Here is a 15,214-nt window from a genome sequence, read left to right on the forward strand (position 1 = left end):
TTGAAACTTGTCACGCTGGAGACCCTGCAAACAAGTTTCAGGCATGCACACAGGCTTGTCGCCTGCAAGTGAAACCAAAGCCTTTCTGTCGGTCTCGTTTTATAATTGTGACATTCTCATGTTCTCACAGACAAGAGTCCTGCACAATGTGTGGTGGGCAGTCTAGGCTCTGGAGCTGGTCTCTAATCCTGTAACCCTGTCTGAAGCTTGTGATCTTCTATTATCACTGGCATTTCATACTCCACTCAAACAAGCTGCATTCAAGTTGATCTTACTTTCCTGAGTTTCCACTGAGGCAGGTTTGTAGATCATAAGAGAACAGTCTTATCCTGTCTTATCGCCATCAGTGTAACATCACCCATATAGGATCTGTAATCGGAGCGATGCTGGCTTGATCCAACTGTTCTTGTTGCATGAGTCCAACATTTGAAAGGTTATCAAGTCCTCCAAGTCCAATATTAAGTTACATTTCAACACCAGACAGAGAATTTCAGAATCTGTAACTCTAGAGAATCATGAGACCAGCTGGATGCAGCTTCGTTAAAAGTTACTTCTGAATTCAAGAGCAAAGACTGTCTTCAGTGTTTGAGATGACATCTGTGGAAATTCATTTTGATAACACTGATCCACACATGTAGCCCTGCAACACAGTGTACATTACAATGTGGCTATAATAATGTGCGAAGTAATTGTACTATGAAAGGGATCACTTGTAGTGAGGAAGCTACAGAGAATTAACAGTTGAATCTGCAGCTCCCCTCAGCTTTAAGGAGGTTTAGACAAGTTTCAGTTCATTGTATAGATGTCCAACCGCAACTTTTACAGTTTCAATTGTTGGCTGCAACCCACTATACACGACCTGCTCCACATCACACAATAGACCAGACAGACACAGTCAGCCACAAGCTGCTGAACATAGTGGAGTATTTAGCAGCTAAACAGATATTTCCTTCAGAAGATGGTGGAGACCAAAGTTAGAGCTAAATAAATAAGCAACTGTTTGCTTACATGTTAACCATATCAACTTAAAGGGTGAAATATCGATGTTGCAGCCAAGTAGCCAAAAAGAAATGTTTCTTCAGGATTAGAAGATCATTCTACAGCAATTTCTTGGTACTTTTGGCCAATGTACTGTATACACCAATGCTGATATATTGATCTTGTTGAGCTACTGGTCCAGCTCTACAGTGAATTCAGCCTTTTTCTTTGTTTGTGTGTTTTCTTAGGGCATGCCTGATACTCATTCCTCAGCAGGTGTTGTAATGGCAGTGTTAACCATTAAATCCACCACTTTGGCCCAGACTGAGCTAATTTAACTACTATTGGATGGATTGCCTTGAAATTGTACAGACATTTGTACATGTACAAATGTACATGTATTACTAGACATTTCATACAGAGATTCATGTCGCTGTCAGAATCATTTGTCATAACCTTGTTGATCTCCTTATTTTAATCCATTGCCATCAATAGGTCATAATGGTCTCCACAATCTCAGTGGTAGATTGTCCTTTGTGCATTAACCATAGATTCCAGCCTATTGTTATTCTTCCTGGTGATATGGTAATTCTTGTTCACCACTGATTGATCCTGAGGTTTTAAATTGCTGCTGATTTTGCCAGTTTTGGATCATCTATGTCCTTACATAGTTGTGTCCTAGAGATGTCTCTAAGCCGCCTCTGTGCTGTCTTAGAAAACGACCCTTTGACCCGGTCTGAAGTCCTGGGTGTTCTGGATCAGATTTTCATTAGGGATATCACTGTACTTTGCTAGGCTCAGCTTTCCCTCAACCCTGACCAGCCCCCCCCCCCCAGTCTCTAAGAAACACCCTCATGGCATCATGCTGCAATCAGCATGCTGAGATGTTGAGATGGTGTTGGGCAGGTGATGAGCAATGCCTGGTTTCCTGCACACATGATGCTTAGAATTGAGACCAAACAGTTTGATCTTTGTTTCGTCATATCAGAGAATCTTGGTTGTCACAGTCTGAGAGTCCTTTCGGTGCTTTTTTTGCAAACTTGCACTTAAGAGGAGCCACTCTGACATAAAGCCCAGACTGATGGAGTGGAGAGTCCTAGTTGTTCCAGACAGAGGCTACTGTGGGAACCTTTAGTGCAGCAGATTTTTTTTTTTATAGCCTTCAATGCCGTGACACAATCCTGTCTCCGAGCTCTGCAGACAGTTCCTTCCTCCTCATGGTTTGTTTTTTTGCTTTGATATTCATTGTGACCTGTAAGATCATATCTACACAGGTTTGCACTTTTCCACATCATGTCCTGTCAGGTGTATTTACCACATGTAGAAACTGCACAAAGATTAACCAAGAGAAATGGGAGGCACCTGAGCTAAACTTCAAGTGTCATAGCAAAGAGTCTGAATGCTGAGGTCAATGTAATATTTCACTTTGTCCTTTTTATTGAATTTACAAAAATAAAATTCTGTTTTCTCAATCATTATGGATTATCCAGTGTAGATTGATGAGGGATTTTTTTCTTATTTTTATGGCAACAAAAAAAGTTAAGGTGTCTGAATGGTTCCAGAATGTACTGTAGTCTGGGTCACTTGAGACTGGACCTCCAGCTTCTAAAATGAGACCAGTGCATAACTCGGAGGGAGGTGAACGGGGGTACATCTTTCAAACGTATATGTTGATCTTTTGCCAAAGAAGTTACATATAACTCAGGCTTACAAGCAGCTGGCACACTCAGCACTGCTTAACAGTCTACTGGTTATTCAAAAGGTAACACTTAATATAATGTAAGAAATATAGTTCAGAGAAGACAGTGTTCATTTTTACAATTTACTACAATAATAGATTGATAAAAAATAAAAATAAAAAAACTCAATGATAGATACCACATAATTCACTATACTTTAAAACTTCTGAGCAAAGATGATCAAAGCAGTTGAAATATGTGGTTTCACATCTTATTTCATGTTTAGCTGCAGTAAAATAAAACGTCTTAGTATGTAAAAACAATAAGCCCAGAATAAAATTCAACTTTCACAGACTGTAGAATACAGTTCATGTGGCAATAACACATGTAGGCTTAAAATAGATTGAAAATAATATACTCACAAGACCAGTGTATAAGACTGTACTGGATGATACACAGTATATTAGCTGCTCAATGTCTATTCATGATACATGAAAGATACTGCTTAATAATTATGTAGGTTTAACCTACTTTTCTTTAATCACCAAATACATATGGTGGCATTAACTATAAACCAATCTGGAGCTGTGAGTGATTCATGCTTCAGATGTGTGTGGACTCACAACATAACTTTGGGGGTTGGAAAATCTGTTTGGTTCAGCAAAATTGGCCATTTTTAATACATGAGCTGAAGGCATCACAATAATGCTTTTAATCGTATATTTTATGTGCAATTTACAGTCATCCAAATCCCAAAAAAGAAAAAAAAAAAAAAAAAAAAAAAAAAAAAATTGTGTTCAATTTTTTTGGGAAAGTGCAGTCATCTTCCCTCCATCAGAAATGCTTCCATTCATGGCACCATGTATGTAAACACTCTCCTCTTGGTCCATGAGCTGGCCTGTCTGATTCCATCTGAAGAGTACACAATTTCCCTGGAAAAACAAACTAGTGAGAGCTATTTCTGACGTTGCTTCCACAGGTTTGATACAGTCATTCAGTTATTTTATAATTCAGAAATAGCCCTTTTCCTGTAGAGCTGCATAATCCCTCAGGATTATTCTTCTTATCTTCTTGCAGTCTCAATTTATTCTACCTGAAGTACGAGCACTCAGTCTGTTCTCTTTGGCTCTCAAGCAAACTCCAGATTTTATAGCGCAGATGGTCAATCTCCCATCTCATGCTCAAAAAGGAAGCGTGTCCATGAAGATTTTCTCCACAATCGGTGGTGGAGGAACAAGATCCTCTAATTTAAGGTAAAAGATTCGCTGCAGGCCTTGAGTGCACAGAGTCCTGAGCTCAGGCAGCTTCCCAAGAAGTCTGGACAGATAATTGGGCCGCAAGGAGTCAGAGCCGCAGCCAGAGACGTGATCTTTAAGGCAGGTGATGAGCTGGTTCTGCAAGTCCTCCACACGTTTTGGCTCCTTAAGACCATGTCTGTCTGCAGGGGAAAATGAGAGACACATTGAGCATGAGCCTTTCGCTTTATTATCATGACTTTACCCAAATGACACACTTCGATAATAGTTTGTGAACTTTGAAACCAGACTTATCTAATTGTTTCCTCTTTGCTCATTTGATTTTAATCAGGTTTAAAAAGACCACAACTGCTGACTGTATCTGGAATATCTTTACAGCAAATATAAACTATATTTAGTTGAATACTACACCACTGGAATCGACGTGTCGGAAGTGTTAATGCTACTACTCTGGAAAAATTCCTTGGCTTTAAATGCAAACTTTTATTGTGGTCTGCTTTGATATATGACATCTTCTCCAGCCTATATGTGAGGCTGTGTTACATTTAGTCACACACCTGTTGTGTCAATCTCATGTGTGTAACTGCATTATACAGTTATATATATTGTCAACACCAGTGAAACAAGATTCCTCATAGAACCCATTCCTTCCTTGCTGGATGAGAGTAACTCTGATGCTGATATTCTGTGCAAACAAGTTAAAGTTTGATTTGAGTGAAGCTCTTACCGGTGATTATGACCAGGGCTGTGAGACAGGAGAAGGAGGAAACGTCTAGCTTCATGCGATGGAGGCTCTGTGAAAACTCCAAGATGGAGTCAATCCAGTCCCCGAAGCCTCGGACACACTGAATTTTGTGAAGCACAGCCCCGTTGCAGAATATGAGCTTGTCCGTTTCAGGATTGGACCTTTGAAAGAAAAAGCAACAGTTCAGTTATCAAATGGATGATTAAGTTTTATAATAATCATGTTGTAATAATAATAATAATAATAATAATAATAATAATAATAATAATGTCTGAATATTGTGATTGTCTAAATCCATTGTAAAGGATCTGTTGGAAGCTGCACTCACCGATATGCAAGACGTAGGATGAAGAGTTCAACAAACGCAGACTCCAGCAGCAGTTCCTGGTCTTCTGGGCAGAACTCAGAGAAACCTGGGATGCTCTTCGTCCACTTCCTGATGACCTCCATGGAGGCCGTGAGAAGGTCGTAAAACTGTTTGATGTCGCTCGCATCCTCCTTCTGGTTCGGACTGACTGCTGTCTCGTCGTACTGAAATTACAGCAGAGATGTTCAGACAGACGCCTAGATGAGCAAACAATTATTGCAAAAGAACTGAAAAAAAGAAGGGATGTTGTTTATTTTCTTCCTACCTTGGAATAATCCAGTTTCCCAATGCCAGGGTTTGAGTCAATGTGCGCCCTCACAAGTGAAGCAATCATGCTCACTGGAGACACAGTGGTCGTCATATCCTGCACGACTTTAGGCTTGGATGGCAGGCGACCCCTTCGTCCTTTCAGACTGTCCGTTCTCACAACTGGAAAAAAAAAAAAAGTGGTGACATCAATGTTAATTTCATTTCATCAATATCATCCAATTAATTCTACTCCGATTCGTCTGGGTTTGTACTGAACTCACCTTCCCTGACCATGCCTACAGCTAGACACTTCTGGAAACGGCAGAACTGGCATCGATTCCGTCTTCTCTTGTCCACAGGACAATCCTTGTTGGCAAGGCAAACATACTTGGAATTTTTTTGCACCGTACGCTGTAAAATAAGAAGAGGAATTATTCTAAAATGTTCTCAAAGACAAAAAGCAATCGGTTAGATAAAACACTTTACTCTCTTCTAATTGAAACCTTGTGTGTTGTATAGAAAAGTCAGATTTTATTACCTTGAAAAACCCTTTGCATCCCTCACAGGTGCGAACCCCATAGTGCTGACAGGAGGCGTTGTCCCCACACACAGCACAGCAGCCCTCATTTCCATTTGGGCTTTTTAATTTGGGTGATAAGCTTCCATCCAGCTGGTCATTGCCATCAAAGCTGCGTGCTTGCTCCATCGACAAGGCGGGGAAGGTCAGTGCAGATGGGAGAGGAGGTGCCAAAGTGAAAGGGTCCTGATCTCGTAAGTGTGGCTGACCCAAGTGCGACATATCCTCCACAGACCCTGAACCAAATGTGAAGAAAGAGGGCGCATGTGCCACTGAGGTCTCCTCAGATGCCCAATATCCTGGACTGGGTGAGTATGGACCAAAGGCTGAATCCCAGGTGGATGTTTGCTGACTCTGGAACCCAGGAGTTGAGGGAGACGAGGCAGATGCGGGGCTGCCAAAATAATCTGAACCACCAGGGGACACAGCCTCATCCGGGTAACTCAGGGTGAAGGCGCCCGGGTAGCAGCCGTAAACCTGGAGGTCATCCAGCTTGAAGGGGGTCTCCTGACCTGATGATGGAGCGACGTGGGCAGGGGCTGCAGTGAACTGGCATGAATAGGCGTCAAAGTCGCCAGTGTTAGTGCCCACCAGGGAGCTGATGCTTGGCAGGGGTGGAGCAGAGAGGTGGTCCCGTGGGCTGCTCATATCCACAGCCAACCTGGAGATAAAGTCTGTGCTTTGAGGATCTGAGCTGCCAAGGCTGTTCTCATAGGGCTGAGAGCCATGCTGGGGGTGGATGCAAGTCATGGCTGCAAGACTGAAAAAGACATCATGAAAAACATTAGAGCCAAACAAGCCATGCAGTTGTCAAATCTTGAAGATTGGATAATTATTCCGAACTGTCCTCAAGCCCCTTTACTGTGAGTTGATATTGTGCATTTTTATTCACATGTACCTGAAACTTTTGCACAGTACTGTAGATTTGAGCCTTCAGATCCATCACCCAACAAAACAACAGAATGAACAGGTTGTGATGTGACTGATAATAATAATAATAATAATAATAATAATAATAATAATAATAATAATAATAATAATAATAATACAGATCGTTATGAGTTCTCCAAGATGCTTGGAACAACCTACCTGCAAATAGCTTGAAAAACACACACTACATATTGATTTGATTCAGTTTTTTTCTGTTTACTGCTGAAGTTAACTGATATTAACCACTCGTGGCATTGTTTGTAAAAGTGTCTACACACCATCCTACATCCACCCATTCAGCGAAACACAACACAATATTTTCACACTCAGATGTGGATACAACACCTCTACATATACTTCACCCACTTTACTTTTCGTGCGTAAACGGCGAAGAGGCGGCTGCTTTCTTCCTGATTTAAAGTCTTTTTTTTTTTTTTAATTTAAAAACAAGTGCAGCGTATTAAAGTGGAAGGCGGTTCTTACCTCTCACGGCCGACTACGGGTGCTTGAACTGTCCGTGCTCCACGATCGACCGTCGGTCATTCTCAGAGTTTCCCAGCTGTGCAGCGGTTCCTCCCCGCTCGCCTCGCCGGTGCTTTTATACCCTCTGCCTGGTCGTACCCATGACGCCAGAGCATGTTTCCATACAAGGGTGCGCGGTGGGCGGGGAGATTTCCAGCCTCCGGCCAATCAGTGTGCGCGTATTAGACAATAGTCGTTGGATGACGCACTACGGGATTCCGTTGACGCGCTTACGGCGAAGAACCGCCGACAAGCGCACACACACACACACACACACACACACACACACACACACACACACACACACACACAAAAACCGGCAGCTAAATAAAACTCAGTAAAGCCGGATAAAACTTCACATTTTTTGGCAGGTAGAGGTCCCAAAGTCGTTATTAAATTACGCAGCTCCACAAATATCTCTGTTGGAATCTTAGTGAGTTGTGCTGATGAAATGGAAAAATATGATTTCATAATTTAGCCTATAAACAGGAAGCCACAGTTGTTGTTTTTTTTTTTTTTTTTTTTTCTATTTCTGGGAGAAAAACTATTTTTGATTCCTGCTGTCTTATGGTAAAAGTGAGATAAATATTGCTTATCACCACATTTTTGAAAAGGTATTAGGCCTGCTGTATCAGGTCTGTACCATAAACAAGATGATAACAAGAAAAAGTACCTGTGGCATTTATAAAACTGAAATACAGAAAAAAGATCATGCTTTTTCTGCAGGGTCTATCCTCTAAAGATCTGTCTCCTCGCCCACTGAAGTTTAAATTGTTTTGATAAATTGATAAATTATTGGATATAAATGGATAAAGGAGTCTTGCAAAATTAGAGGATCAGTTCTGAGCTTGAAGATAATCATTGGCAATTTTCTATCTAGACTGCTGTATCTCCCAGCAGAGAGGGCTAATTTGTTGTCAGAGGAAGTTTATTTCTTGACCTGGAAAGCTTCGGGACAGTTTACTGGTGCTGGATACACTTAGACTAGAGCAAGGTCAAAGGTGACACCACCAAAGGTGGATGGACCTGAACTATGGAATCCATATATGAGAGAAACAGCAAAGTCTCTCATTAGCTTCGACTTGAAGCATTGCACTTTTTTCACAGAGGAACTGCCAGGACTATTTAAAAATGAAGATTGGTTCGGTTTGAATAGTGGCATTCAAGATTTATGATGGATTATATTTACGCACACATGCAGAATTTAGGTTTACCTGGAAACAAAAAGAATTTGTAAGTTGAATGTTATAGCTCATTCCAGATCCAACCATGTCACTTCACAGAAAGAGCTGGAAGAAAGACACAGCACCATGCAGTACAATTCTACCCATCATAATAATAATCAGACATGCTCATCTTTGTGGCATCGATTGCACAAGATGTTGGACGTGTCCCGGTTCTGCTCCATGTTGACAATATTACTTCACATCATTTCTGCAGATGTGTCAGCTGCACATTCAGGCTGCCAATTTCTCGTTCTATCGCAACCCAAAGGTGTTCCACTGGATTAAGGTCTGGTGACTGGGGAGGCCGCTGAAGTTCACAGGACTCACTGTCTTGTTCTTGAAACCACAAATTTAATGGTGAATTCTCATGACGAGAATTAGTTTTTTTCCAGTCTTCAACTGTCCAGATTTGATGAACCCGTGTCCACTGCAGCCTCAGATTTCTGTTGTTGGCTGACAGGGTGGTTATCTGAGTTACTGTAGCCTTTCTGTCAGCTCCAACCAGTCCGGCCATTCTCCTCTGCCCTGTCTCATCAACAAGGTGTTTACATACACAGAGCTGCTGCTCGTTGGATGGTTTTCGTCTCTTGCACCATTCTGAGTAAAAACCCTAGAGACTTTTTTTTTTTTTTTTGAAAATCCCAGCAGATCAGCAGTTTCACAAACACTCAAACCAGCCTGTCTGGCACCAACAATCATTTCACGATCAAAGTCACTGAGATCACTATTTTCCCCCTAATTCTGGCGTTTCATGTGAGCAGTAACTGAAGCTCCTGACCCGTATCTGCATGATCTTATGCATTGCACTGCTGCCACACGACTGGCTGATTAGATAATTGTGTGAATAAGCAGGTGCTTCTTGTAAAGTGATCAGTGGGCGTGTGGTGTTCCCGTTACTCTGTTTATCTCCTTCACTTTATGTTTTTCTGAAGTAGAAGAAATCTGATCAGAAACTACATTAAACAACTTCAGAAACTTTGACTTTCTCTAACTTAGAAACTACATTCGTATGCATACACATATATTCTTTCCAGGGATTCTCTGAGATACCAGACCTGCACATCTCTTCCCACCTGGACTTTGGTTGTCTCAAAGCATTTCTGCGCTCTCGTAGGCTCACGATCTTGCTCTCTGACTCTCAATGTCATTAACAAACCCAGAGTGTCCCAGAGGGAGGAAGAGCTTTTCACAGAGCAACAGAGGAAGTAAGTGAATGACTGAGCGTCTGTGATGTCATGCCAGCACTAACTGGGCCTCCCTGCCGCACAGAAACTGATTTCACTCGTTATCTGATCTGGATTATCGGACACCGTCTCTTCCTGCCGTGAAAGACTGTCATCATTTTGTGACATCAACGGGATCTTTTCTTTGGATCTCCCTTGGGCGCACATTCAAATCATTGGGTGGAAGGACAAAGTTGTTAGTCTGTTTATACCATTGATTTTATTGTGCATTTGTGTGTACGTGCAGGCTGATGTGACCGTATGCATGTTACAATGTGATGTGCAAGAAATGTGGCCTTTGTGTGCACCTGTTCTTTCACACTTGCACACCCACACGTGTAGTCTACTTGTTATGTATTATCACATGTGCATGGCCAGAGCTCCACCCCCCACCTGTTGCCCGTCCAGAGTGCTATTTTTGTGTTGAGAAGATGTTTGTCATTGTGGAGAAATACTCCAGTTCTTCAGCTTGTCGTACACCGAAAACACATCTCTGTTTGATTCTGGTGAGAATCCACTGTCATTTTCAGATATACGTACGCAGATTACAGATATACGGACTGACTTAACCTGCTATGGCTGGAAAAAGCTGTTGTCTTTTAGATCCCTCGTAGTTTGCATACGTAAATCAGGCAGAGATGATGCCATCAGCAGTGCTTTGCATCTTTTTCCAATGAGGATTCCACTGCTTATGCACAATTCTCATTTGTTGATTTTATCCCTGCTTTTGAAGTTAACAGAGATAGAGGTAAATTATTTCTTGTTAAGTGGAAGCCTGTAATTCATTCCTGTCCTGGTGGACACAAGTCAGTTTATGAACACACTCCAGGGTGGCGTCAACACCTGTTCTTTTCAGATTGTATAATCATGAGTGTCATCACATAAACTCAGATAAAAATGTCAAGTGCTCTAATATCACAGGTATTTTTGGCTCAGTGTAAACAATCTGGCAAGGCCCCGGACTGAGAGAAAGAAATTCTTATCTTGCATGTAAATCAGAAAAAAATAAGCCTGTGGTAACCTTAACAAACCCATTACTCAGCTCTCTTCTGACATTCTGCCTGAACATGACAGGAGTTAAGCTACACCGGCCCCCTCAGACCAGTCTGTCTTAGGAGTTGCAGATAAATTTGTGTCTTGACACAGTTCATGTGCGGCACCCAAAATATCAGCTTCTCCCAGTGGGCAGAACATCCAGAACAAGGTGATCGGGTTCAAACATGCCTTTGTGCCTCTGGCCTCTTCATGCTAAGCTGTCACATTGATGGTTTCATGGGGGTGCAAGTGGGGATTGTTTGCATGCAACATGATATGAAGTCATGTCAGTGTGTGTGTGTGTGTGTGTGTGTGGGTGGGTGTGTGTATGTGTGTGGGTGGGTGTGTGTGTGTGTATGTGTGTGTGTGTGTGTCTGTGAATTTGTATGTATTTCCTTGTGCGTTTTACTCATGCATGCACTTGATGATAGAGTTGATCTGGAGCCTGAAATATAAAAACACTTGTATAATGTAATGCAGTGCAGCCTTGTAATAAATGCTATCGTACTAAGTTCATCTTTTGTTAAATCTACACTCACACTAAAGGCTCTGTGAGGCTGCGCTAAGGCACAATGGTGCTTTGCTTCATCCATCCACTTGTTGTTGAGATATTTCACTTAATGTAAAACCACAAAAAGCCTCACGGTGAAACTAGAGGAAAAGTCAGGGGATCACCTAAGAAACCGTGGTTCATCCTCTGCGGACCATGAATATCTAAACCAAATTTCAAAGCAACACATCCAATAGTTGTTGAGTTATATTGCCATTGCTAGAGAGCCACGCTATAGGTGTTCAACTGGGTTGAGACCTAGTGACTGTGAAAGCCACAGCACATGATTCAGATCATTTTTCATGACCCCTCGTGTATGCAGAAAGTTTTTCTTTTTTTTTTCCTTTTTAGCTGCTGAAGACTAAAGTGATGATATATTGATATACTTGTCATTAGAATCAATGCATTTCCAATCACATTTTTGTATTGATAGGAACTACAAAATAAAACAAAAATAAACCCTCCATCTCATCGTTTCTGTGAAAAAAAAATAAAAAAATAAATAAAGCATATGTGAGAAAAGTAGGAGACTGTCTGCAAGACATGTCTGACATATACTTCAATACCACAGCATGGAATATGTTGCAAAAAAAAGTCAATTCACACACCATGAAACTGACATATTTGGAGAAGCTGCTGTACCCATGACGAAAACATGACCCGACCTCCTTGTGACTCTTCCCCTTTTTTTTTTTTTTTTTTTTTTTTTTAATTTGAACAAACATGTGACACAGTTTTCTATCAGCTCCTACATTGCTCCACAGGTTTAAGTCACTGTTGTCCTTATCGGGTTCCACTTTCCATGAAAAGCATATCGGACACAGATCACACATAAAAGATGGATCGTATTTTTACATTCACATGACATAAATCATAGACCTCTTCTCACTGTCGTCGTATTTTGTCATCCAGCTTTAACTCATTGTTGTGCCAAACAGTTTTTTTTAAATTGCCCTGTCGACTCGCACGACCGTGTACTTTTACTATCAGACACTTCAACAAGTCACAGCTTATCCATTTTGTCCGTGGTCGCATCAGAGTTCTCAACTTTTGCTGATCTTTGCACCGACGGGAGGATGCGTCACATACTGTTCATGCTCCATCTGCTGGTGCAAACTGGGAGCATGACATTCAAGCATAATTCTCAATTTACACAGAGTTGGCAGTTTTTACCTATGCAGCCTGATACAGCAGTCCTGCAATAAAAAAATAAAATAAAATAAAAAGAAAAAGAAAAATCCTCCCTTTATGAAGATTATAATGTTCTTAGAATATGTTTGACTTTACTGTGTTCTTGTTGCAAAAATAAAAGCACGAGGAGATGTTAATTTAGCAAGAAACCACACCCAGGTTAAGTTGAGGAAAGAGGGTGTAAGACATATGAAAGCTGAATCATGTAATTACATGCAAACAGTGCAGTACATGTTGAGATCAGAAGGTTTTCTTGGCCTTGGAACCGGCAGTTGACAAAATATTCTCACCAAAATGTGGCACAACGACTGGGAAACTCAGGTGATACAATGGAAACCTCCAGGACAACTTCTAAATGGACCTCGTGGAGGAACTTTCTTGCTACTGTTGTTCCTAGGGTCAAGAACGATCTTTCGTATTTTAAGCTGACATTTATAAGTCCTTAAATAACTTGGAAAATTTAAAATCTGATAATTTCCACTCATTAGAAGTTAGAGTGAAGAGGTCATGAGCCAAAAACACTGTGAATCACCAGTTTAATTTTTAAAATGTGTTGTATTTTATAAAACGATAGATAAGTGTTTAATGTATCATCTCAATCTACAAAGTAAGTGTAACTATAGTAGTATGATAAACATAGCAGAGTAAAAAGTACAATCTTCCTCTCTGAAATGTTAAGTAGAAATATAAAGTCTGTCCCGACCAGCTGACTCTCATTATATTTAATCACAAAGTTCCCTTATCATTGGTCTGGAAAAAGCAGCAGCTGAAATGTTCATCTGCAGATTTTCTCTGCAACATGAAACCTCTCACACTGGTCACAGCAACCAGATCAGGCAATCACTTACAATGAAGATAAATCGAGATATAAATTAAACATTTATCAGTGTTAGTGGGCGTAAAAATCATAGAACCAGTACTCTGACCTCTGTAAACCCTCAGCTTATCTACCGCCCTCTATTTGCATATTTACACTCCAACATGTACAAAATTTTACAGTTTTCATGACGGCTACATAGGTACAGGGATCTTTTTCTTTTTTTTTAACTACTAAAAAAGTATACTTTTAACAGGCCTGGTTCTTATTTTATCCCTATTCTCTATATGTACATGTGATAAAAGAAATGTCTGAATCTTTGTTTAAAATCTGAAAACACTAACAATTGTTGTTTTTTCATCTGAAATCAAGATTCAGAATTAGATTTTCATGATTTGCCTCCTAAAGGACCTTGATCTTATGTGAACTACTGTGTAACTCACATGTTAGTGAACTGATTTACCACTGGAGGGCAGCATCCCAACATGACTGAGTAACATCGTCTCACTAAGTGTAATTTCACTGGGCTTCACAGGACAGTGACTGTTGTCTCATATGGACAAGTGGTCATTTAAAGTTGAAACATTTCAAAGACTGATTGTCTTCTTAGTTTTGGTCTTGTGCAGTGAGATTAATGTTAAGAACAAACAATAAAAAGAAAATATAATGACAAATACAATGATGTGTTAATGAAGAAAGCAAAAACAACAAGAACATGGCTATGAAACACAAAATATACAGGATAAAAAAACAAAACAAAAAAAACAAAAACAATAATTATATGTACCGATATAAGGTGACATGGGATATATGCATCTCAATTGCTGCTAACACGCACAGAGAAGGTGTTGAGGACCGAGGTCATCTGACAGGAGACTAGCTCATCATGTAAACTGTAAACATTTGTCAAATAGTCCTTTTATTTGAGAGTTGTTTGAAATATTGAAAGATGTAAATGATTTACACATTTCATATGTGAGATTTTGAATTTTGTTTAAAAAAAAAAAAAGTATTAAAATATATTAAATGCCATGGGTACACACCTTACAGATGCAAAGAACAAGAATCAGTGTTTACTCCAAAAACTATAAAGTTCCGATTACATTAAGTGAAAATGACGCAAGAAAATGACGTCCAGTGATCAGAGACATGTCGTCACTGCATATTTTGAATAATGGGCTCTGTCCTCACGCTTGTCTTTGTCCCCCGGGAGGACAAAATCTTTTCTGTCATCCGTTTGTAGGTCACAAGAATGTCTCCCATTGAGCCTTCCCACTCTCACATTCCTCCCGCTTCGACTGCCCACGGTCACTGGGCCACACACACTGGGCTGGTCCAGCACTGGGCTCATTCTCAGGGACACATCTGTTGATGTCACTGGGGCCAAGCACAGACAGGCTATTGGCTCAGCGCAGGGTTGTATGAGTGAATTATTGAGTTACAGTTGATCACAGAAGAAAAAAGTGGTGGAAGAAGTAGTCACATATTTTACTCAAAGGACTTGTTTGACATTGAGGGAAATACAGTCATTCGCTTTCTGATTGATCTGGAGCTTAGCTTAGCACAAAAAAGCTAACTTGACTCTGTCCAGTGGTAGGAGAGTCTGAATTAACTCATTATACTTGTTTGTTTATTCTGCATAAAAATCCAAGTGTAAAAACAACAAATCACAGTTTTACAAGGGTTGTGCGCTGGACCATTTCTTCCTCTCTCTCCGTCGCCACATGTTGCCTGACAACTGCTCTCAGCCAAGAAATGGTCCTGCAGGTAACCTCGCTTAAGACTGTCATTTTTACACTTCACTTTTTAATTCATGAACTTTAGAGGTGCTGTTAAGCAGGATTTGTTACCATTGAACAGAGCCAAGCT

The 15,214-nt window shown here is 40.6% G+C and overlaps 1 protein-coding gene across 1 annotated transcript; it reads right to left on the bottom strand.

The window, feature by feature from the left end:
- Positions 1-2,392: 2,392 nt before the first annotated feature.
- On the bottom strand, positions 2,393-7,391 carry nr4a1 (nuclear receptor subfamily 4, group A, member 1). Its single transcript, XM_071477166.1, has 7 exons — positions 7,265-7,391; positions 5,813-6,611; positions 5,556-5,685; positions 5,291-5,454; positions 4,987-5,189; positions 4,641-4,819; positions 2,393-4,095 (listed from the first exon to the last, which is right to left on the bottom strand). The coding sequence occupies exons 2-7, from the start codon at positions 6,599-6,601 to the stop codon at positions 3,839-3,841; spliced, it is 1,722 nt and encodes a 573-aa protein (XP_071333267.1). The 5' UTR covers positions 6,602-6,611; positions 7,265-7,391; the 3' UTR covers positions 2,393-3,838.
- Positions 7,392-15,214: the final 7,823 nt, after the last annotated feature.

This window comes from Trachinotus anak, unplaced genomic scaffold (assembly GCF_046630095.1).
Source record: "Trachinotus anak isolate AG129_WGS33_773 ecotype Australia unplaced genomic scaffold, CSIRO_AGI_Tana_v1 ptg000004l, whole genome shotgun sequence".
Classification (NCBI taxonomy): Eukaryota; Metazoa; Chordata; class Actinopteri; order Carangiformes; family Carangidae; genus Trachinotus; species Trachinotus anak.